This window comes from Oryza glaberrima, chromosome 5 (genome assembly GCF_000147395.1).
Source record: "Oryza glaberrima chromosome 5, OglaRS2, whole genome shotgun sequence".
Taxonomy (NCBI): Eukaryota; Viridiplantae; Streptophyta; class Magnoliopsida; order Poales; family Poaceae; genus Oryza; species Oryza glaberrima.
Genome location: NC_068330.1, coordinates 12,032,798 through 12,057,901, shown reverse-complemented (window position 1 = coordinate 12,057,901; position 25,104 = coordinate 12,032,798). Strand labels below are relative to the sequence as shown.

General features: G+C 37.6%; 1 protein-coding gene across 3 annotated transcripts; it reads right to left on the bottom strand.

Moving 5' to 3' along the window:
- Positions 1 to 3,081: 3,081 nt before the first annotated feature.
- LOC127774973 (tau-cadinol synthase-like) lies at positions 3,082 to 20,369 on the bottom strand. Of its 3 annotated transcripts, XM_052301267.1 has the most exons (7): positions 20,031 to 20,369; positions 17,225 to 17,483; positions 16,387 to 16,765; positions 10,246 to 10,464; positions 9,330 to 9,465; positions 7,028 to 7,276; positions 3,082 to 3,496 (listed from the first exon to the last, which is right to left on the bottom strand). In XM_052301267.1, the coding sequence occupies exons 1-7, from the start codon at positions 20,280 to 20,282 to the stop codon at positions 3,200 to 3,202; spliced, it is 1,791 nt and encodes a 596-aa protein (XP_052157227.1). In that variant the 5' UTR covers positions 20,283 to 20,369; the 3' UTR covers positions 3,082 to 3,199. The 3 variants fall into 3 exon arrangements, with proteins under 3 accessions (XP_052157227.1, XP_052157229.1, XP_052157228.1); XM_052301269.1 differs by lacking the exon at positions 7,028 to 7,276; XM_052301268.1 differs by lacking the exon at positions 10,246 to 10,464.
- Positions 20,370 to 25,104: the final 4,735 nt, after the last annotated feature.

Here is a 25,104-nt window from a genome sequence, read left to right as displayed (position 1 = left end):
CTATGCCGAGACAATATAAATCACTTAGATCGAAATATATATTAATAATAAGACTATATATGTTCATAGCATAGCCGATCAAACAGGTCTAGCATGTATCGGCTAATACTGCGATACCACTCTATATTAAGATATTAATGCGAGTAGAATATATCAAACAAAAAGCCTAATATAATTAAATGCAACAAGATCTTAACATAAAGGGCAAATTTAACATGTCAATCAAGCATATGAAATAAATGTAGTTAAATAAGGTAAGATCGGCTGAAACTCCGATATTACCCTAATCGGCAATCAAAGACAGGCTAGAGATTGAGATTCTAATCACGACTCATAAGGTCAAACTCAACTGATGCAGCTATAAGTATGAAAAGAAAGACAATATCTAGATAATCAAGCCGTTGGATGTTTCATATAGTGGTGGATATCCTATATAATCTAAGTCAACATCGGTATTTAACCTAATCGGCTGCCTTCTACTAACAGATGTTAGCCGATTGTAGATTAGATGACGATATTGCCGGAGATTATGTAAGATATATGATAACTCGACGAATTACTAAACAAGATTAGAGTGTCATGAAGATGGAAGCACTACTCCCGAGAACGCAAGCCGCCATAACAAGTTTTACCTCTTGTTGAAGATCGAAACCGATGCAGCTTAACGCGAAAGCAAGAATTCGTCGAAACAAAACGAAAGTAAAAAGGGTGGCGATGCGCCGAGATTGTATTGAATGTGTGTTAGTTTGATTACATGGGGCTCGGGTCTATTTATACCCGAAGATTACAAAATATGTCCATATCGGACACGACTCTTATCTCTAAAAAACTGTAAGATACCATAAGTCTTTGCGGCAGACTTTTGCCCAAACATATCTCTAAGGAAATTACATAAAATATCCTAATTAATAGATACAATTGCCTTTTCAAGACACTATCCATATGTGGCAATCATCATGAAGCACGTCAACCTAACCCGACAACATATACAATGTTATATTATCGGATTCGGCTTGATCGGCTAACCCCGTCCGACTCGAACTCTGCCGATCTTAGTCATAGCCTATTCGGACTCCAGCCGATCTTCACTCTGTTTTCGGGATGATCTCCATCTCGAACTCCATCTTGATTTCTTCTTCATCTCCGATTCCTGGATTACCAAATTTGGTCGTTAACACTGTCGTGGGAAGGTGAGCGGGCCGTTTCCAAGGGAGGTGAGGGAACCCACTACCATGTGGAGATGAGAGAGCTGCCAGCGTGGGGTGGTGAGGGGGGTGCTGCCAATGGGAGGTGAGGGGGATGCCGCCGCCAATGCTGGATCCGCTGTGGGAGCAGCCGCTGACGCTACCCTGCCCGCTGCCGATGTCAGATCCGCCGCGTAAGCCGCTGCCTAAGCTGGATCCACGCGGGAGCAGCCTTCGACGCTGACCTACACGCGCTGCTGCCAGATCCACCGTGGCAGCCGCTACTGACGCCACCCCACCCGCCACCGACGCCAGATCCTCCGCGGGAGCACCGCCGACGCTGCCCTACCTGTGGGAGAAGCCTTCGCAGCCGATGCCAACGCTGGATGCTAATCTGCCTGGCGTTACTGTCATCTCAGGAGTAGAGGAGGGGGGAGGGGAGAGAGCTAGTGCAGAGGGGAAGAGGAGGGGAGGAGAGGGAGCCGACGGATAAGGGAGGAGGAGACTGTAAGAGAGAGAGAGATGGGCAAGTGGATAAGCCCCTCTCTCGCCGCCCCCTTTGCACTGAAAAAAGGGTAGATCCTGGCTTATAGAAACAAAAATACCTGTAAAAGGAAGATAAGCTGACAATTGACTGTGAAACACCCAAAGCAACCTTTCGAGCAACTTGGCTTTTAGCACTACTATCATCTATGTCAAAAAAAAAAAACTAGGAAACTCGTGACTGTGAAACTTTTGCGGTGACAAAAAAAGAAACTAGGTGGGAAGGGGAACCGATCGCGTGCGGCGATCGTTTGCCTGTTAAGGATTTTCGGATACTCCTAGTACGCGACTAATCACTGTCCTGCAGCCCGCGCGATCGTTGATGCTTCCGTCCCGAACATTCAGCAAGCCTAGTCTCCGAGTGGGCCAGCCAAAATACGATCCTCCTATGTATATATTTTTTGTTAGCTCGCATGTGAATAGAACAGAAGTAACACTTATAAATTAGCTTCTTATGTAATTACTTTGGAATTTCTTCTTGAATATTTTATATGAAAAAAATCACAGGTTACAGAATTAAAAAAATCTACTCGGTATTATTCGTAGATGAATATATAAAAAGTTTCCACCTAGAAACTAACTAGTACATAACTAGAAAATCTAGTTAAATACTTTGTACATACAAACTAATTTTCCGTATAGAAGCTTTATATGTATAAACTTTTCGTATAGAAGCTTTAAATGTATAAACTTTCCATATATAAACTTTAAACTTATAAACTTTCCCTATATAAACTTTATTCAAATAAACTTTACATGCAATCATTTTGACTTATAAACTTTTTGTATACATATTTTTTATATTGAACTTTCTGTTAATGAATATGAAATTCGAGTTTAAAAAATAAACAATTACTATTATTAGGCCTAAAATCAGAGTACGAGCCATGGGTATAGCAAGGAGCGCTCGTGTTTTGCCCACGCCGGGGGAAGAGCTACTTAAAAACAGAAAATCAACATCATTAGCGCTGATTAATCTGATTAGGAAAACAAGATGCGCAATATCCAAATCAAAAAAGTGATCGCGTAGGGGAGTGCCTCGCGAGCGATTGCACATTAGGAATTTCGTGCGACTTATGCCAACTTTGCCATGGCCCATGGCGGAGGCTCTTGGGCTTTGATTTCTGCCAGCTTATTTGAGGCAATGAAGCAAGCATCTAATGTTTAGGTCCACTATGTATACTACTCGCTATTTTTTCCACCAAAATTGTGGGTACGCCAGTGCACACCAGGAACCCCCTCTGGGTCCACCCCTAGCTATAGGGTGTTGGTTTTTCTCTAGAGTTGGTAACTATAATTGCTTAAAGGTGTCGGTTGTACTTGTTTTTAGCTCGTGAATGTGAGAAAAGATCTATAGGTACCAGTTTTAGCACTTTCGGCAGCTATAGTGCCGATCTGTTTTGTACATTTATGTAGTAGTGAATGGAACAAACATATATATATGGATCGACATATATCTAATTAATTAGAGTCTACATAGGGATGGGATTGACAAACAGACTCTCAATAGTCTCTCGTAGGTTTGAAGAGAATGTGTACGCGTCCTTCTTCTTGTCGTCATAGAAGAACATCACGCAAACACATAAGTTCACAACTCGATGCACCGCCGGAAGCAGCTCACGACGTTCAAAACGAGCTTGATTTATGGTTTTCCATTCATCTTCTATCAGTGAATTGATCTTTGCAATTGCGACCTCACTTGTCACATTGTGCTCATTCATGTAGCATTCCACAGTACTTGACATATCCCCCTTGTTCTTTCTTCTACTCTGCATGTAGTTGAAAGACAAATCGTTATTTTCATTCTACCCATAATTTTAATAATACGAAATTCATAAAGCAGTTGTTGGATCTCATTTAACGGAATCATGGATATTGTATATAATATAGTAATATATGTTGATCTACAATTCTCTTGCTACCTTTTTCATTGATTTGTGTGAAAACTTTGTAGAATGTTTGTTCGTTAGAACTTTTTAATTTTTTGAATTTTAAAAATAGAACATTCCAAAACTTATTTCCAGAATCTAAACCTTTTAACCACGCCAGCCTGTCTAGCCCTGGTGTGGTAAAACAATACTGACACACCACACAAAGTGGATGTGATAGTTTTATCCTGCCACGTGACCAAATAAAACTAGTACGCTAGTCCAGCCGGCGTGGCAAAAGGTTCAGATATTGAAAATAAGTTTTGAAAGGATTTATTTTTAAAATTAAAATTTTTAAAAAATAGTTCAGAAAATAGATATAAATAATGTTCGTGATTGCTTTGGGCAATTATCACGAACTCAGTGAAAAGGGTGGTGTGCACTAGTATATTTGTTAGAAGGTTATATTTAAAAATTAAGCATAGCTAGGTTCTATTAAACAATGAGAATTACCTTTGCTTTTTGACCGGGAAGAATTATATTTTACACAACTGTATTCTGTCTTCTACCATTAGAGGTTTGCACTTCTCTTTGTTTTTTTTTACCACTCCTTCATTTTATTTTATTTTATATAAACTACTGCTGGGTAGACCCCGCCAGTTTTTTTGTTTTAGTAAGAGAGAAGACGAAGTTTATGTACATCAAAACGTTACAAGCAAGCAAGCCAAGACGATGGAAAATCTCTCTCTGGTTTTCTTAAGGCGATAAAGAACTGAAAATAGATCAGGTTTTTGTATGCAGATCTGGCTCTCAAATTCCAGAAATAGATATTCCTGCAGCATAAAGGATCTTGTCCATGAAGTGAAGGTTTTTTTGTGCAGATCTGGCTGAGTACAACATTCCACCATATTCAATGTTGTATCCCATGAAATGTCCAATATGTTCTAGCATTGTTTACATAAAAGGGTAGTCGAAAAAACATTATATATATATGTGTGTGTGTGTGTTTTTCAAAAGGGCAGTCTAAGATGCAAGGGAAGAATTGCCTTGCATCTTGATTGCACAAGACACGACTGAGAACACTTCTTAGCTTGGAGGGGCACCCATTTCTTTCTATATGTCTAGCATATCCCTTGTATTGAGTTGATCAATTAACACAACGACTATCAAGGTGCTTTAAATTTCAACACATACTTAATTTTCTAAGATCAACTTAAGTGTGGCCTGTGAGGGAAAGGGGGAGAGGGAGGGTTGGAGCATGAAGATGATTATGCAAAATTTCTATGAGCAAAAGTGGGGTCTCTCCAATATGTATGACCACTGGTCATTATCATCACTCGGGGTAAATTTTGTAAATCCAACACTTCCTGATAGGCTTGCAATGGACAGTGGCGCGCGGGGCCCGGGGTGGGGGGCGTGGGGGGAAGGAGGGCATGTATTGCTTATGTTCGCACTGATTGCCAACAATCCATAATGTTAGTAAACGTTGACGAGTTACCAAGGCGAGCTAGCAATAAAACCGAGGGCAACCATTTACTGTAGGATAGAGCACTACTACTACTACCATGGTTATCTCTAGAAAGGATGCTAAGGCCGTAAACTAAGCTCTGACTTCTCCTTTGATTTGATCTAGAACATAATTCGTACTACCTTTTTTGATGTACTGAAACACTTAGGTGTTCTTTTGTTTGCAGATTTCTCACATTAACAGAGCAACCAGGGATGTATCACCTTCTTTGGTTGTCTAATTGCCACTATATATACTACCTTTTTCCCACTTTTCTCTTGTGGATGGTGGTGCACTGTTTTCTGTTGGTTATACAGAGGCATAGCCTGAACATGAGGCAACAGGACCATATTCACTGGATGTACTGGAAGGACATGAGAAGGTGAACCACCGTATCATGTTCTTGGTGATAGGCGTCATAAGTTGACGAGTCCACTCTCGCATTACCAAACTGACTTGATGTCCACAACTTATTTTGGTTGGGGAGCGAAGCCAAAATTTTGTGTTTCCATGGCACCAATGCCCTCCAGATCAATGGTTTACAGTTGGAAAAAGTTTGAATTTCCGCTCTGAACTATTGTGAAAGTACAAATTAACCCTTCCCCCTTCAATTCAAAAACCAAACATTATACTGAACGAATTACCCCCTGACTGACTCCCGGAACTATTTTGGTCCTATGTGGTGCGTACGTGGCAGTCCAGTAAGTATATAAAATATAAAAAAGGTAGGGCTCACATGTGCTGACCGAGAGAAGAGGCAGAATTGTGATCAGTGAGCCCGACCATTTTGTTAATTTGTTATGCTGGCTAGTCTACCACATAGGATCAAAACTGCTTTGAAGTCGGCTTGGAGGGTAATTCGTCCAATATGAAAAGTTGAGGGTGAAGAAATATATGGTTTTTGAATTGAGGGGGATAATTCGCATTGCCACAATAGTTCAGTAGGGTAATTCAGACTTTTTCCTTTGGTACTCCCTCCGTCCCATAATATAAGGGATTTTGAGTTTTTACTTGTAACGTTTGACCACTCGTCTTATTCAAAAAATTTTAAAATTATTATTTATTTTATTTGTGACTTACTTTATTATCTACCGTAGTTTAAGCACAACTTTTCGTTTTTTATATTTGCAAAAAAAAATTGAATAAGACGAGTGGTCAAACGTTGTAAGCGAAAACTCAAAATCCCTTATATTGTGGGACGGAGGGAGTACCAATTGCTCTTAAGATGAGACCATTGTATGGTGATTTTGCCTAATATGTTCATGATGAATTTGGTACCCATGTGATTGTATCATTGTTGTCTTCTTTTATTTTGACTCAATTTACATTGCATTCTTATTTTATTGTGATCAACTACATTTTCTTATTAAATATCCTGCAATTTTGGCACTTATGCAACATGAAACTCACCGGAGACTAAGGAGACACTGTTTGCTGTTTCATGCCTCTAGCAATGTAGTAAGTACTGTAAATAATCTAGAGAGACACACTAACCTTTTGTTCGGGGAGTAAAATTTAAAATGTTAAATGTTCTTGGTGCCAAGAAAATTATAAGTGGAAGCATTTTTACAAATGATAAAAGTATAGTCCTCCAAAGTAGGCCCTTGGATATTAAAATTTAACTTACTTATTGAGTAATTAAAACTTCAAACTCAGAAAATCTCTCAATTTTATTTTTTACGTAATTTAAAAACATATAAAAATATATTTTTCTTGATTTTTACGAATTTCCTATAGATTCTTGTTTACATAATGAAATAGTGGTCTTTTGGTGCTGACTTATGATGATGGCATAATAGTGATCAATACGTATTAACGAAACAGCGAGATAAGATAGAATTGTTAAAATTTTGATGGCACGAGAGAGAATATGGTTGTAAAGAGATCCAAGAATAAAATTTTATCAGATATTAATTGATTTGTACCTTGAATGCAGCAACATCATTCATGAAGCGTAATATCTTTGCATATGCTCTTATGGCACCAGTGTCGCTCGCTGCCCATTCAAATGCTTCTTTTGTTAGTGTATCATCTCGGCCAACCGTAGTACATACACATAGTAGTGGTCCTCCTGCAGTCATCGTAGACAATTCCATCTGCTCTTTAAAGCTTGGCTTATGATTCTGATGTGACCATTCAGATTCTTGCAGGTAATAGGTGGACAGCTTTTGAAACTACAGACAAGCAAAGGATATTAACCACATAGCAATATTTGCACTTTTTTGCGAATCTATGTAGCAATATCGTTATGCTACTACACAACTCAAATAGAGATACTTTTCTAGTCACAATGTACTCGTCATTTTAGATATGCATTTATACTCTATTTAGATTTAGACAACGCATTTAGACTTACTCGTCGTTTTATGTACTCGTCGCAATCTAAATATCTTAAATTTATATTCCATTTAGACAATGCATTTAAGTCATAATTGTAAATTTGTTCCAAAAAAAATAATTACTACATATTTTCTTTATTTTTTCTAGAATTGTTATCATTTTAGTTGTTTAATAAATTTTTAAATTATCAATTAGTGATCTTACTCTCTCCATCCACTTACAAAGTACATACATGTACTTCAAACATTTCAACTTCATAAACTTTGGTCATTAATTATACTAACCAAATTATACACATTTTCTGTAGACAAATTATTCTGATCGATTAGTATTACCTCAGTCCCAAAATATAGTTATTTATAGCACAATACCTTGTCTCGAAATGATGCTATTTCTCCACCTACCTCTACTCAACCAATCACAACCATTCTCTTTCACCTACTTTATCTTATATCAACTATTCACACATTTTCTCCAATCATTCTCACCTACTTTATTAATACACGTGCCAACCTAAAAAATATTTGCATTTTAGGACGGAGGTAGTTTAAATTACTTTCATATGATGTTGGTGGCTTCACTATAACATATCTAGGCCTTTCTGACCGATTCCCTGTGATGACTGAGGAATCCGTCATTAATCTAAGACGATTAAGGTCCTTAGTTCTGCCTCGGCTGATTCTAGTGACAGCTTAAGGTCTTGGTATTGGTAAGAAAAAAAGGTCACGGCATCAAACAGGGTAATAACAAATGCTTTGAAATTCGTGTTACAAGTTGGGCTGGCACACAGTGATGAACAATTCCGTCATAAAACATGGTAAGCAGGGTCCTCATGACGCGGACCACATTTAGACAGTACCATTCATATGTATGAGATTCTTTGTAAACATTGGTCATAAAGGAGCCCTAATTCCTATAAGAGTCAGAGCTGCACAACGATGATGAAGTAGTTTCGCAATATATAGCAGTAGCTAGCAATAGTTGCTAATTAAGGGTCTCACGCATGTAAGAATGAGATAACGTAGAGGAGGAGACAGTTTTCTAATGTTTACATGGATTGTGTGCATATGTTTAATTAGGGTTTGCTTTTCAAATCAGCATGTGTACGTCTCGCGTGGTTTGTCTGGTGGCTACATCCTATAGTCTGGCATAGTGGCCTCTTGTGAAAACGTGTTGATCAAACCATGTAGTTCCCTCTTCTGATCAATAGTGAATGTGAAAGATACGCCCATGCTAAGTAGTCGAGCAGGCGCCATTGATGTGATGCCCCGGAAAAAAATGGAGGTGAAAATAAAAATAAAACATGAGAGAAAAGAGGATTGATTGGGCTGCTTTGCTCCTTGGGTTTGAGATAGCGTGTATCAAGTTGCGCGTTAGACCGCGTTCGAATATCTCTTTTTCAATTTACTACTTCCTTGTTTTTCCGTGGCATGGTGAGTACGAATGTACTCAATCGTTGGTTTTCCCCCTTTCCCCAACACGAGTGAAGTGAAGTTGAAAGTTAGCCTTTTCTTTCCTAATTCAAAGCCGTTGCTTGTGGATTGTTTTCTAGATACTCTAAATTCTGCTGCTGCTTCCCTGCTTGCCGATTCGGGGTTGTTCCAAAGGTGTGGTTTACTCTCAATTATTATTTTTTACAAATGCCCCTTTTTGTCCGGAAGGTGTTCATAGATGGAGCTATCCACTATGACGCCCTTCAATTACATGGTCATCACAGAACAAGATATGTGACTAAATTTCGTTTATTCTTGATGAACATGCTTTATAGTTATTGATCATAATATATTGTATCAGAAATCAATGATCAAACTCTAATTTTGAAGATTGTGCGAAGAGGAAGAAACACATGCAATAAAATTGAGCTGATGGCGTATTACTGTTACATACCTCTTTCTTTGTTTGAGCAACCCGATAGCGGCCTTTCACCCCTACTTGATCCTCAAACTCTTTGAAGTTGTTCATAATTTCATTGTACAACGTTTTCATATAGTCCGGCAGGAAAGAGATAGCACTCTCATCCCATCTGCACCAGTTCGATTTGTAAATTCAATGAAAATTAATTACGGCAATGGTGGAAACACCCTATATTTTCTGCAACATATAAAAAACTACATGAAAAAGTTCTTTTAAAAAAACACTCCTTAATTTATGTGCTTTAAAATGTCAGGGCCTGTCTGTCCCATGCACGAACCATGCATCCGGACACTGCAAATTTTTCATCTCCTGATCTAGTACCGCTGATGTCTGAAGGTACAGGAGGCCGAATGTCATGTATCACTTCCAGTTAATGCCACAAATGTCCATGTATCGCTGTTGGACTAAGCCGCCAACCGCCATTCATATAGTGTATCTGTGCCGGTTCAGGAACCGACAGTGTTCCTCTCGAGCTACACTGTCGCTGCCCTACTGCCAGATCAAAAGCTGGCACTAATAGCTGTTTTGAACCAACATGATACTAATACCACATGATCATATACAATTTCAAGATTTAAATCAATTCAATTTGATAGAGGCTTTTGAAAAAAAAAACTCAAACTTCACATTATTTTGGTTCTACACTATTCATTAATCTATTTTTGAATTACATATTATTCAAATGAAAGTTATCTAACTAGATCTTGAATTGTGTTACACATGCATGTTTGTATCACACAACCTTCTCTTCATGCATGTGATATTTTGTTTTGAACTTTTTTACATCTTCTAAACATATAATTTCTGGTCTTGTTTTAATCATGTTAATGAATTGCTGGGTTTCACATGATATTTACTCCTAATTGGATGTAGTAAATTTTCCTTAAACCTTTGTATGGCTTCATGCAATTTCTGACATTCCTCGATGTTGGCATGGCAATCATATGTGTCATCCATAATGACAGCTAGTACAAATAACTTGGCAAATACCATCCTTGTGACCGCTAAGTCTTCCTCATAGAACACCATGTTGGACCAAACGTATGACTCCACTGCACGGTCCCTAATGTAACTTAGCCCCATGTTTCCATAAAGATCTTTCCACCACCTGAAAATTACGTGATTCAGATGTGTGCTCAGTACTCTATTTATAATAGATTAGTTCCTATTGACTATTTTAGGACTAGTACATATGAACATATACACATACAAAAAACACATGTTAAACAATGTACAGAGGGGTCTTAATAATATTGTCTCTGTAGTGCTGTAGAGGTATGTTTAAAAGCTATGCATATATATGAGCCAGTGAATGCCTGCTACAACCATAGTGACATTAATTCAATACTGTTTTGCATCTAGATTAGGGACATTATTTGAATAAATCTTGTGTTTTTCCCAAATCTCTATATAATTGTTCATTCCACGAAAGATATTATAAGAATATATTCTTTGTTTCGAAGGCCTTCATACAAATTTTTCCTTATAGGATTCAAATCCTCCAAGATTCTTGTGTTTTTCATTATCATATTCCCTGTTCTGCAGGCCATATGAATTTTGAACTGCTAATCCCTTTCTAAACACACATCCATCAGTGCTTATCTTTATTTTCCAATTTCCATCGAGTCAACCCCAGTCACTACTAAAATACGATTTTTCGTGGCGTTACCCTATAATTTTCACTGGCGGCCATACGCAAAAACCGCCAGCAAAAACATAATGAGAGCTGGAGAGCAACGGACCGCCAGTGAAAACAGATTTTTGCTGGCGGCCACGTTAAGAGGTCCGCCATAAAAAAACACTCTATTTTTCAAGGCAGACCTCTTAAGTGTCCGCCAGCAAAAAAAATCTCGTTTTCGCTGGTGGTAGGTAAAGAGGACCGCTGCCAAAAAAAAATTGAGGCAAATATATAAATCCACCGCGCCCCCCCTCCCCCACAGCTCCCTTCTACCTCCGTCTCTCCGCCGCCTCGCTCCCTTCTCCCACGGTCTCTGCTTCTTCGTCCCTTCTTCACTGTCACCAGCTACCGTTGTGATCACTGCCAATGCCACCACTGTCGTCAGCTTCCGTCGCCACCACCGCCGCTGGCTGCCATCGCTTCTACCACCTCTTTGCCGCGGCGGGGCGTGGCCTCCTCTTCTTGGCCGCTGGCCACTGCGAGCTCGGGGCCGGATCTGTTGCCGCGATGATGGGGGCGACCAGATATGCCGCTGCGACGATGAGGGAGGCTGGGTCCGCCACCGTGATGACAGGGGTGGCCAGATCCGTCGCCGCGACAACGGGGGAGGCCGCTACGATGACGATGTGACCGCCACAGGGCCATGGGCAGCGGTTTTGGCCACGGGAGGGGCGCAAGCGCTGGATCGAGCTGCCTCCAGCCTTGAGGTGTCGACAACGATGGCGATGAGGGGTAGATCCGGTACTGATGGTGATGGTTGGAGATTAGCAACGCCCTGCATTCCCTCGCATCCCTCTCCTCCCTCTCCCAGATAGGGGCGGATCTACGGTGTTCCTACCGATGTCAGCTAACACCGACGCCCTTCTGCAAATCTTACACGATGCTATTTGTTTTTAACCAATGACACCATCGGTGAAAGTTCACTGACACCGGTAGATTGACCAATTTACTACAGCTCATGCAATTAGCAGGTAATAAAAACATGCATTGTTTTATGAAAGCAAAACAGTTATGCTATTGTTAGCATTACACGTGCAAACACCCTATTTTCCTTTAGTTAATTAATCAACTTCTCATAGTTTTGCTAAGTGATTGTTAGAACTAACTTGCTTGGTTTCTTTACTTTGTTCTGATTGTTAAACAATTAGTAATTTTACCCGGTGAAATGTGTCATTACTTCTTTTTAGGTTTAATTGATAACAATGTAGAATAATAAGGTATAGAAATAGTGCGCAACAGATAAAAGCTTACATGCATGCATTAAATTTTGCAAAAATGTTTTTTAATACTTAGAAGACATGGTAAGTTGCTCGAATTGTTATCAATCAGTAATATCTATTTCTATGTTGTACTAGTAATTCACTAATGTTAGAACACGTGTAGGACATTATAGATAACTAAGCTTCATGAATATATGATTTAGATTTATGATTATGTTGATAATATTGGGATGAATTATTTTGTTCCCAATCTTTTATGAAATACTATAAAAATTTAAACCATTATAGTTTAACATATACACTTCAAATCCAGCGTGGATTAAGGATCTAGAACTATATCAAGCAAGGGTATAATAAAATATGTTTTACCTAATGACACCGGTGACTGAAAATCCTAGATCCGCCCCTACTCCCAGATGGTGGCACCAGTAGCCAAGGGGGTGGCTTCGGTGGCAGTGATAGCAACCTCTAAGGTCGCCGGCGACCGATGTGTATGTGTTGATATTTGCATATTGAAAATGCTGTGAGAAGTTGATGTAGATGTTTGGACTTTTGGATACTGTGAGAAATTGATGTTGTCATGTTGATGTTTGGATGTTGATGTTTGAAAATCGATTTGCTTCACTGTAATAGAACTATTAATGTGAATCTGCTGATCTGTTGATGAATATATTGATGTAAATTTGTTTTGAAAATCCTATGGAATATGTGGATTTTTTTTTGGAAAATCTCTTCACTGGCAGTTGACCTAAATGTGCCATCAGCGAAAATCCATTTTTCCGGTGGATTTCTAGGATGCCACCTGCGAAATTCTATTTTCGCAAGCGGATGAGGCCCACCAACCAAAATCACAATTTTCTCTAGCCTTTTGTTGCAGGCGGCTGGCCGCCTGCTTGCCAAAGTTGATTTTAGCCGAAAAAAAACTGATTTTGTAGTAGTGAGTCAAGCATTAATTTTCCCTCAAAATGCTGCTACACCCTTACATAAACAAAAATTTAGAAAATTACAAATATAACATATAATTTAATTTGTACTAACTTGTATTAACAGTTGCAAAAAAAGAGAACAGTATATTTTTTCTGGAAAAACAGAGTGGCAAAAAGTAACATTTTTCAAAGTAACACGTATAAGCAAGTAAACCATGCTACAGTCAATCCCTGAACCTATCCAGAACTCCATCTTATACCTTGATATGCTAACCATCTCATCAAAACTTCACATATTGACTTCTGGAACTATTTGTTCATGTCCTACATCAGTCCTCTTATATTTATTCTAGTACACACAAATTAACACCGTACCCTAAATAATGCCTACGCGGGATGTCTTTTAACATTTTGGTAAATTACAGTTTCCAGTACACACGAATTAACACCGTACCCTAAATAATGCCTACAGCAGGGGGGAAATAACTTTATCAAAAATGTCTTTTAACATTTGGTAAATTACAGTTTCTAAACATCAACACTAGACAATATTTATGAAATGTCTCAAAACCTTCTCTACAATGTCTGTAAGTGGGCTTCTATACAATATATTTAAACAAATATGATATTATTGAAACTAGTTGGGTGTCTTGCGCAATTACACAGCTAGCACCCTAAAAAATTATCTTATTGTTTACACATGATTTTCCTTAAAATTATTAAATAATCATCTCGTTGTCTTAGGACTTTAAAGTTTGAACCTTATAATTATTGGGTTTTCACTTTTATATTTTTAAAAGTTACACCAGTTGCCACCAAGATCTTTACCGCCTCTTTATTTGCTTGCCTGGTCTGTCATGGCTTCTATTCATCCTCCTTGAAACCTTTAACAATTGGATCTTATAGATTTTAGAAAGCAAGTTAAACGCCGCTACCATACTTTTTTACGGCTTGCCCACTGCACCCTTCTTTATTGTCATTTGGATTTAAAATATTGAAGCTATTCATTGTTATGGCCGGGTTTCCTCTTTTTACTTTCCAGAAGTCTTGTCAACCGCTGCAACCCTACTCTTTCATAGCTTGCATGTCACCCTTCCTCTTAATATCATTAGGATTATAAAAATAGAACCTAATCGTCATTGAGGCTTGGTTTTATAGTTTTTAGATTAAATGTTCTATCAACCAAAGCTACTTCTTTATGGTTTGCCGCTACCCGCTCTATCATCATTTGCAATCGTTGTCTTTTAGATTGACCCCTATTTCAGTATTTCTTCTTTTCAATGTCTAGTTTTTGTTATTTCTAAACTGTATTTTTATAAGAATTCTCATTTTCTCTCATTTCAGATCTTATTTTTTATTTTCAATTTTAATTAATATTGTATTATGTTCTTTGTACACTGTTCTTTCAATATTCCCTATTTTGTTATTTTGAATTTCGGTTATTTCTAAATTGTATTCTGAATTTAAATCTTATTTTGTTTCTAATTTATTTTTATATTTCATGTTTTATGCTGCATCTTACTTATTTCAGTGTGTGTTGTAAATGAACCTTAACTTATTTTATGTTTTACTCTCTTCTTTCAATATTCTTAATTTTCTATTCCAAATTTTAGTTATTTCTAAATTTTATTCCTACTTGAAAACTTATTTTTTTTATTTCCCTAACTTTTTAAATTTTTTATTAATCTCATGTTGTGTTGTACATATATGTTTTTTCATATTCTTTTTAATATTAAATTTCAGTTATTTCTAATTTGTATTCGGACTTGAACCCTCTTTTTTCCTCCTTTCTATTTTTAGAATTTATGTTCTTTATTTCCTGAATTTTAATTAATATCGTATTGATGTCTCCATGGAATATTCTTCCAATATTTATTCCTTTCAATTTCGAATTTCAGTTATTTCTAAATTTATTCCTTTTAATTTTTATTTGTAAATTATATTTCTACTTGAACTCTCATCCTTTTTCTAATTATGGAATTTAAATTATTTTGTATTTTGAATTCCATTTATTTCTAAAATATATTCCTACATGAACAGTTATGTATTTTTTATTCCAAATTTTAAAATAATCCCATGTTGTGTTCCAGATGATCTCTTCTTTCATTATTTTTAATATCAATTTTTAGTTATTTCTAGATTTTATCCCTACTTGAGCTCTTCTTTTTATATTTATAATTTCAAAATATATTTTATTTTTAGTTTGAATTTTAATTAATCTTATGTGGTTTGCTAGATGAACTATTATTTCAATATTTATTACTCCCTCCGTCCCAAAATATAAGCATTTTTTTACTAACACGGTCTCCAAAGATACTACTTTGATCAACAATATTTATAAAAGTAAGATATTTTAAATAAAAAGTGTTTTATATTATGATAGTTTGTTTAATGATAAATCTAGTAATATCAATTTTACATTATTGTGTTTTTCATTTTGTTTGTTATTAATGGTCAAAGTTAAAAAGTTTGAATTGTCACTATGCTAAATATACTTATATTTTGGGACGGAGGGAGTATTTATTATTTAGAATTTTATTTATTTCTAAATTATATTTCTATTTTATCTCATGTTCTTGTTTTTTTAATTTTGGAATTTATTTTTTAATTCAGGATTTTACTTAATCTCGTCTTGTGTTGCAGATGGATTGTGTTTTCAATACTCCTTATTTTATATTCTAAATGCTAGTTATTTCTAAATTATATTCCATTCCTACTTGAGTTCACTCTTTTCCTTTTCTAATTTTTTATTTTATTTTGTTTTGATTTCAAATTTTAATTAATCTTGTATTTGGTTCTTTATGGACTTTTTTTTTGTAATATTCCTTATTTTTAATTCCAAATTTCAATGTTTGAACTCTCCATTTCTTTTCCACTGATTAATATTGGAATTTATGACCTCCATAGCGAACATAGTGTCTCCTTTCAAGCCTATTTGATAATTAACAGATAGATTTTTAAATATTTTTATGAAATATGTCATAACAGTCTATACCGTGTCTGATATTTATGAAATAGATTTTTATCCATGAATTGAAAGAATTTATATTATAAATGAATTGAAATTAATCTCTACACAAATTTTGGCTTGTAGTAGTTTAGGACATCATTATATCTTATGAGATATATAGTTCATATCATTATTGATTACTTTTATTGTTTTCTATTACTTCGTATATGTGTATATGTCAAGGAAAGATGCGTACTGAGAAAAGGATTTCAGCTCTTTCAAATGGACATGCTGCAAGAGGTTGAACTCCAGCTTTGCGAGATCCAGAAGGACCACAATATGGCCTTCCTCCTGTCCATACTCGAACATATAATGCAATGCTTCCATTCTCTTGTATGCCCTTGGTAATGGTAAGTCTAGGGCACGTTTCACTTGATCAGCTAGAGGGGGCTTGAGCTCACTTGAATCACATATTGATTGAAGATGGTCCCTTGCAAAAGAGATGGCTTCTACGAGTTCTGTCTCATCATGGACGAGGAGGTGTGCGCCATTGTATAAACTTAGTAATCCCCTTGGTTCATTAGATATTGCATCGGTGAACCTTCCATCCTCACCTTTAAATATTTTGAACACATCTGCAGGACATACCATTTCTTTGTATTAACTGTGCTGTTCCGTTTCAGAATGATACACCCAGAAAAAATGAGACTATATATCCTAGTATTCATTAATCAATCTACTTACAAACTCTGCATCAATCTAGTATTTATGCATGTCTTGTCATTTCTATTTAAGCTATATATATATATATATATATATGTATATGTATATATATATATATGTATATGTATATATATATATATATATACATATACATATATACATATTATATACATATATACATCTATATATGTATATGTAATATATATATATATATATAGATATTACATATATATATATGTATATATATATATATACATATATATATATATATGTATATATGTATATGTGTATATATATATATACATATATATATATACACACACATATATATATACACACATATAGAGAGAGAGAGAGAGATTGATATATACCTGGTGATACCCAAAAGCCATTCTCCCTAAGCAAACGAAAGCGAAGAGCAACCTCATGGAGGCTATTGCTAGCAAATTGAGTTCCATTGATATCACTTAGTGTGCTGCTTATCTCTTCTTGAAAAAGGTGATCAATTCCAAGACGTTGGACAGCGTCTACTAAGTGCATCTTGTCCACCATGTCATTACAGGTCCTAAACAGTGTACGGACAGCTTGTTTCAGCTTATCGGCCTTATTCATCATCCACTCCTTTGATCGCTGCTTGCACGCATGAATTTGATTAGTTATCTATGATTAACCGAAAGAAAAATATTGGAACCAACATAGTTGAGTTGAGTCAGTAATTTGCAATGTATATAACTTGTGTTTGTTGTGGATATGTTGTCCATATTGTTCTATGACCAATTATATGCCAAAATCAGCATAAAATTAACTACCATAAAAAAACAAATAAGATACACCATCGATGAATATATTTTGTTTACATGAATGAAGTGAAAATTTAAAAACATTTTTTTATAAAAATATAAAAAATATATGCTTAAAAGCTACTGCCAAATACTGCCTACGTTTTAGGTTACAGGATATTTTGACTTTGGCCAAAGTCAAAATGCTTCAAGTTTGACTAAGTTTATAGACAAATATATTAATATTTATATTACCAAATTTGTTTTATTAAATTAATAATTAAATATATTTTTATAATAAATTTATCTTGGGTCAAAAATATTACTATTTTTTTTCTATAAATTTGGTTAAATTTGAAACAGTTTGACTTTAAACAAAGTCAAAACATCTTATAACCTAAAAAGGAAGGTAGTATTATGCACGCTAGAGGCATAAACAACTTTATGAATCGTCATGTGAAAGCAATGTTAATTAATACTCTATCCAAGTTAAAAATAATTGTCATTTTGGAGTTGTCAAACTTGAAAAACCTTGACTATAAATAACGTCTGAAATATTTAACTTCTAAACATGAAGCATTAATGTTTTTGAAGAATTAATGTTTAAAAGGTACTTTAATAAAACTATATATTTTAATAGAAAATAGTGGTAAAAATTAATTTCGTAGACTATATGTTCTTGTTAAAACGATAATTATTATCAACTTGGAGGTAGTATCTAGATTACCAATTAAAATGTTTTATTGTTACTATTTTAGTAAGAGTAAATTTCAAAAAATATAGGTATATTAATCAAATTATCATAAAACCACATATTTAATGAATTGTATCAAAAAACTATAGATTTAGCACCAAATTTATGTTAAAACTATAGATTTAAGGCCAAATATCATAAAACTACATATTCAGTATTGAATTTATCATGAAACTGTAGTTTTTATACTTTAAATATGTAGCACCATTATTATGTTGTAGCTATAAACATTGTAGTTTTGTTACTAAAATTGGTTCTAGATATGTAGTGTTACGATAATTTTGTTACTAAATATGTAGTTTTGTGACACTGTATCTTAAACGTAGTTTTGTGATAAATTTTATATAAAATATGTAGTTTTGTGATAGTTTGTTCATAGTATATGTATTTTTGTGAAATTTATTCTTTTAGTAAATATATATAATGAGAAAGTGGATCTCATAAGAACAAGATGTGAGTTTGTGCGCATTTATATGGTATTAGAAAAAAAAAGAACGATGTGTGCTATAGACTATGCCTTTATCCATAATGACAAGCAAAAAGGAATATAGGGAGAAAGCCCCTAACTATCCAAACTAGCTCCTTTAGCATTCCATGTGTGTGGATAAAACATTCAGGTTGAGCGCATCAGTTTATATATATTTTTTTACTCCTATATATCCCGGTTGGTCCAATTTCTTTTTATTTTCTCTCAAATCGAGTAGGATGTATATACCCAGATCAAACAACAAATCCCCAAATTGAGTGTCATGTATATACCTAAATCAAACCCTAAATCCCCAAATCAAAGTAACATCACAAATCATTCACATCACAAATACAAATACAAATCCTAATTTACTTACACACAAATCAAATACATCACAAATCTTAAAAAAATTACACACAAATCAAATGCATCACAGATCGATTATACATCTCAGATCCATGTAATGAATCACAATTCTAAAAAAGAAATTATACATCTCTCAATCACAAATTATAAAAAAAAAGAGAAGAGAGCCGGCGCGCTGCTGCCCTGTGTGCGGCCCCGCCGCCCGCGCCGTGTGCCGCCCGCCGCGCGCTGTGCCTCGCCCTCCGGCTACCGCGTGAGGACGCGCGAGGCCGCCTCCGCGCCTCCCGGCCGCGCGAGGCCGCCTCTGTGGCTGCCTGGCCGCTGTCGCCTGAGAAGTGGGGAGGAGAGGGGAGGGGAGGGGGCGGATCTAGATGAGGTAGAGGAAGAGATGGGAGGAGGAAGAGGAAGGGATAGGGTGAGTGAGAAGAGGAGGAGATAAAGGTCCGAACTTATTAACTGATCCTTCCATGCGCCTCGGTTCTCTCGATCTCGCACGGCACATGTCGATCTTTTTTCCCGGTTGGTAACACTAACCGAGAGTAAAAATATTTTAGTTCCGGTTGGTGTCACCCACCGGGACTAAAGATAAAGGAGGGGTCTGACACCACCTTCTGTCTTTTGAACCGGGACTAAAAATGATCTTTAGTCCCGGTTGATGTTACCAACTGGGAGCAAAGATTAAAAAGTAGCTCTAACCGGTTTTTTAGTGGAACCGGGACTATTTTGGATTTCGGCCGACTGACTAAAGATGGTTTCACCAGTGTATCATGCATGCAAAAGACATAGATATAAAAATATCGTGCTCTTGCCTGTAGTTGCTTCGGTTCGTAGTTGATAAAGAAATCTCCCCACACACTGGGCTGAAAGCTAGATGCCTCCATAGAAGGGGCGGCATCACCAGACTTCTTGTGCGTATATGCATGTAGCAGCACACCGCTCGCGCTCTGTTGTCGGAAGAAGCCGCGAGCTTGGGCACCAGTCGGATTGCAACGCTGAACCGGCTGCAGAACCGGACGACGACCAACCATTCCATGAGAGAGGAAAGGAAGGTAATGGGACATAACTAGCTAGTGCCCTGCCACGCAGTATTTCACGGAAAATTAACAGAAGGTAGGATCAGCCAGAGAATTTATGGAGGTTATAATTAGCAGCTGATTAGTAGGAGTAGTATATCACGATGAAGGCTAGCCAGCTCATATATAAAAGAGCTGCAAAGGTGGTCCGAGATTCCGAAAACACCCCGCGCCATCATCCCTGATACCGGACAATCGATGTGGTTTAACAACATCCACCAAAATACCGCATCGAAGTCATAGGTACCGTTTCTGAAGTCATAGGTACCGCGGAAAGGGGCGATCGCTCGCCTGGTGGCGGTAGCAATCAATTCAACCCCCCCCCCCCCCCACCCTCCCTCCACCTGGTTTTATTTTTTTGGCACCGTATTACTTTTCTATTTTAGTAAATTTATGCACCTATTTATACACCTCAAGTTTACACATCTAAAGTTTAGAGACCCAAAGTTTATAAGTCAAAAGTTTATATATCCGATTTAAATTTGAATTTGAATTCAAATATTTTTTATATATAGTATTTCAATACATCTAAAGTTTATAGACCTAAAGTTTATAAGTCAAAAGTTTATATATCCGATTCAAATTTAAATTTGAACTCAAATATTTTTTTATATATAGCATTTCTATACATCTAAAATTTATACACCTAAAGTTTATATACCCGTTTCAAATTTGAATTTGAATTCAAATAATAGTTTATAGACCCAAAGTTTATAAGTAAAAAGTTTACATACCCGTTTCAAATTTGAATTTAAATTCAAATATTAGTTTATAGACCCAAAGTTTATAGGTCAAAAGTTAACATACCCGTTTCAAATATGAATTTGAATTCAAATATTAGTTTATAGACCCAAAGTTTATAAGTAAAAAGTTTACATATCCGTTTAAAATTTAAATTTGAATTCAAATATTTATGGTGTAGTAGGAAGAGAAGAAGGGGAGGAGAAAGGGGGAAAGGAAGTAACGTACAGGGGGAGGGGCGGGTGATCGCTGGGGAGGGGAGGGAGCGATCACCCGCCCATTAGGACTACCCTAGGTACCGCTTTACAATTAAAACCAGCATCATTAATACCACAACTCATATATGTGTGTTTTTAGTAACTTTTTTATACAAAATCGGACGAAGATAAACTTTATCTGAAATTTGTAAAGTTATATGAGTTCTACAACTTTGTAGCTAATGATTTTCTATTTGAGGTTGTTTGGATAACCAAAAATATATATTATAAGGTCTCATATCTATTTGGATATGTGAATTTTTAAAATTTATAAACGATCTCGGATGGAGACAGAACCTATACGAAAGTTTTATATTTGGATGAGATCTACAATTTTGTTGTTGACAAAATTTTCATTTGACATCATCAACAGTATTAAGTATGGACTGGAGTGTAATTTTGGATGGTAGTAGTCTTTAAAAAAGCATTTGCTTCCAAGACAATAATTGTTCCTGGGTGAGATAGTAAGGAGGTTATATATATATTGTTGCACTTAACGGGACGGAGGGAGTACATTCCAAAGAATATGGGTTAAAAAAATAATATGACTTGGGGGAAGTAAAGTGTGATTGTGGTTGACGTCTAATAAAATGCAAAATATTTTTTTGGGTTTTTTCGCACTTAGAAAAATAAAAAAGGGTGCACCCCTATAGTGCTAGTATTAAATTATAATAGGCACCAATGATGAGGTCATTGGTGTAACCTCAATGGTGTAGAACCGGTACCAATGACTACCCTCAATGGTGCCGGTAAATTGATGCTGGTTCCATAAGCATTCAGGTGCAACCTTATCAGTTTGTGCGGTCCTACTATTCTGTGCGCAGGAGCTGGCTCGCTCTCCATTGTCCTACATTGTCCTATTCAAGCAAAACAACTTCCATTCAGCTACAGTAGCCAGGACATGAAAAAAATCTATATACACCCTAAAATTTGCAAAAAAAAAAGAAACTTTGCAACAATAAAAATTCATCTAGCACCCCAAACAATAAACCAACACACATCTATTCTTCAAAATTTTACAATACTATATTCATATAACGTATAAACAAGATAAAACAAAAAACTAACAGGCTCTCGTATCGCCCACGCGTGGGCGGCTCAGGGGCGAAACCCTAGCCCCCGTCGCCCACCTCTTCCCACCTCGATCGCTGCTGCCAGAGGGTGTCGCTGGAGAACCGGACGACGGGCCGAGATAGAGGTGGCTAGGTTTAATCGCAGCGGCGCCCTGTCTCTGGCATGGGAGAGGCGGCATGACGTGTGGTGACCGGAGACCGGAGGTGGCGACAACGCACCCACTCCCCAGCGAAGGAGGCGGCGGATCCGGCACCGTCGTGCCCGCATCCGGTACTTCCGTAGCTAGATCTAGTGCTAGGGGTGGGCGTTCGGTCTGACTGAAAAATTCGGTCTCAGTCTTCGGTTTTTTGGTCATTTCAGTCATTGAAAACTCAGGACCGAATTTCATCCGAAAAAACTCAGGACCGGCAAACTCAGGACCGAAATCACTGGAGAAGTTCGCCGGCTCAGCGGCAAGCACTGGAGAAGGCCACGCCGCTGCTCGCCAGGTGCGCCACGGACAACGGCGCTCGTCGGGGCCGCGGTGGAGGCGGCCTAGCTGGAGGCAGCGCCGATGCGGACGGCGGCGCTCGTCAGGGCCGCGGCGGCCAGCTAGAGGCGGCGCGAGGCAGACGGCGGCGATCATCGGGGCCGCGGCGGAGGCGGGATGGCTGGAGGTGGCGCGAGGTGGACGGCGGCACTCGTCAGGCCGTGGTGGAGGCGGACGGCGGTGCTCGTCGGGGCCACAACGGAGGTGGGCTGGCCGGAGGCGGCGCCGACGCTGTGGATGCCCGCGACGCAACACGCGATGGGGATGGATCGGAGGTAGAGGCAGCATGATGGATGGGGTTGACGGCCTCGTGACGAGTGGTAGTGGTGGCTTTTAGGGTTTAGCAATTTAGTGGGCTTATTGGGCCTCCTAGGCCTATTGGGCCACAATTCGGTTTTCTCGGTTAATTCGGTTAACCGAAGACAATAACCGAATTGCCCGAAAAAATTTTGGTCTTTCCATAGCTGAGACCGAATTACTAACCGAATTTCTTGGTCTCGGTCTTTTCGGTTTCAGTCGCGGTCTTTTCGGTTCGGTTCTTCGGTTCGGTCTTATTCTGCCCACCCCTATCTAGTGCCTCCACGTCTTATCTGACCGGGGTCGAGTACCAGGGGACGATGGTGGGGAGAGGCACAGTGGTAGCCTCTAGGAGAGAGAGACCATCGTGGCCGGAGGGGGGATGGCGCAGACGGTGGTAGCGGGCAGGGACAGTGTTGTGGGCTGCGCGCAGCTACCAGGAGGGAGAGGCTGGTGGGAGGACGGCAAATGCCAACCCACCTGCTTAGTTTTGTTGCAAAAACCACCCCAGTACATACATGCTTAACCAAACCACATGTTTTCATAAGTGTGAGCTGTCAATGCGATTTTTACCAAAATTAAATACTTTTGACATTTTCTATTGTGAGATTCCACAGATAAATTTGCGGACGAGAGCTTAAACGTTGTCGTAGTGAGTTTCGCTATTTACAAAAAAAAAGTTAAATCAAATATGAAAAATAAGTCTAATGCAAGCACTTGGAGAAGATTAACTTGGCTAGCTTCGCCAGTGGTAAATCTCACATAACCAATAACAGACTGATTCAGTTAAACATGTGTGTGTTAGGATGGTTTTTTCAACAAGACTAAGTAAGGATGGGTATGTGCAACAACTTATAAGGTGGAATGTCAAATTTCAAGTGACTTATGGGATGTTTTTTTTTTGCAATTTTTCCTTTATTTATATTTTTTAATCTCGAAAAAAAACATCAATGCAGGTTATTATGTGTAGCTTAGGTTTTTTCCTTTTATGCAGGTGGTGCGTTTAGGGTGACAAAGTTAAAATCAATTTTCATAGGTGGTATGCTAAGAGGTTCGCCTATGAAAATAATGTTATTTTTGCAGGCGGTCTCCTTTTAGATTTTGCCTATGAAAATTGGTTTTCACAAGTGGGGCTAGATCTGTGTGGCCTCTCAACATTTTTACAGGCGTTACTTTTTTAGGTCTGCCTGAAAAATTAATGAACGGAAAATTGCATAAGGCACTCCCTAAATCACTTGAAGTTTGACATGCATTACACCCTAAAAGTTATTTTCGTTGCAAATATCCACCCACCTGCTTAGTTTTGTTGCAAAAATCACCCTAGTACATACATGCTTAACCAAATCACATTTTTCCTTTATTTATTTTTTTAATCTCGAAAAAAAAACATCAATGCAGGTTATTATGTATAGCTTGTACAGGTATGACCGTATGAAGCCATCGGTGCCGGATTCAAACTAATACCCAGCACAGAGATATACAATCATCAGTGCCGGATTCAAATTATTACCTGGCACAGATGAGTTAATCTGATCTTGCCCAAGATGCTCGCAAGCTCTATCTGTGCCGGGTCCAGAACTGGCACTGATGAGAGGGGTCATCAGTGCTGGAAATTTTGTGCCTGGGTTGACTTCCGGTACTGATGGCTCTTACGAACCAGCACTGATCGACCTGATCTTAATGCCCAAGCAATACAACGGTCCAGTATATATTCCACAGTGTGTTGCCGTCGATGCACTGATACTTTGATAACGATAGTCTTTTACTTTTGAAGATATATATTAAAGATAGTTTAAGTTGTCATTGAATTGTACGATGCGCAATAATTGCAAATTACACCGGCCAGGAAAAATGTAACCAGTTGGTGCGACTAATTATATATATGCTTCTCTAGCACGTGGAGAATAGTTAG

Coding starts and splice junctions, on each gene's coding strand:
- LOC127774973 (XM_052301267.1), bottom strand. CDS start 20,282: ATGTCCCATTACCTTCCTTTCCTCTCTCATGGAATGGTTGGTCGTCGT. Junction 10,465..16,386: donor GAGCTGAAATCCTTTTCTCA/GTACGCATCTTT, acceptor CGTAATTTTCAG/GTGGTGGAAAGATCTTTATG. Junction 3,497..7,027: donor ATGATGTTGCTGCATTCAAG/GTACAAATCAAT, acceptor AACTACATGCAG/AGTAGAAGAAAGAACAAGGG.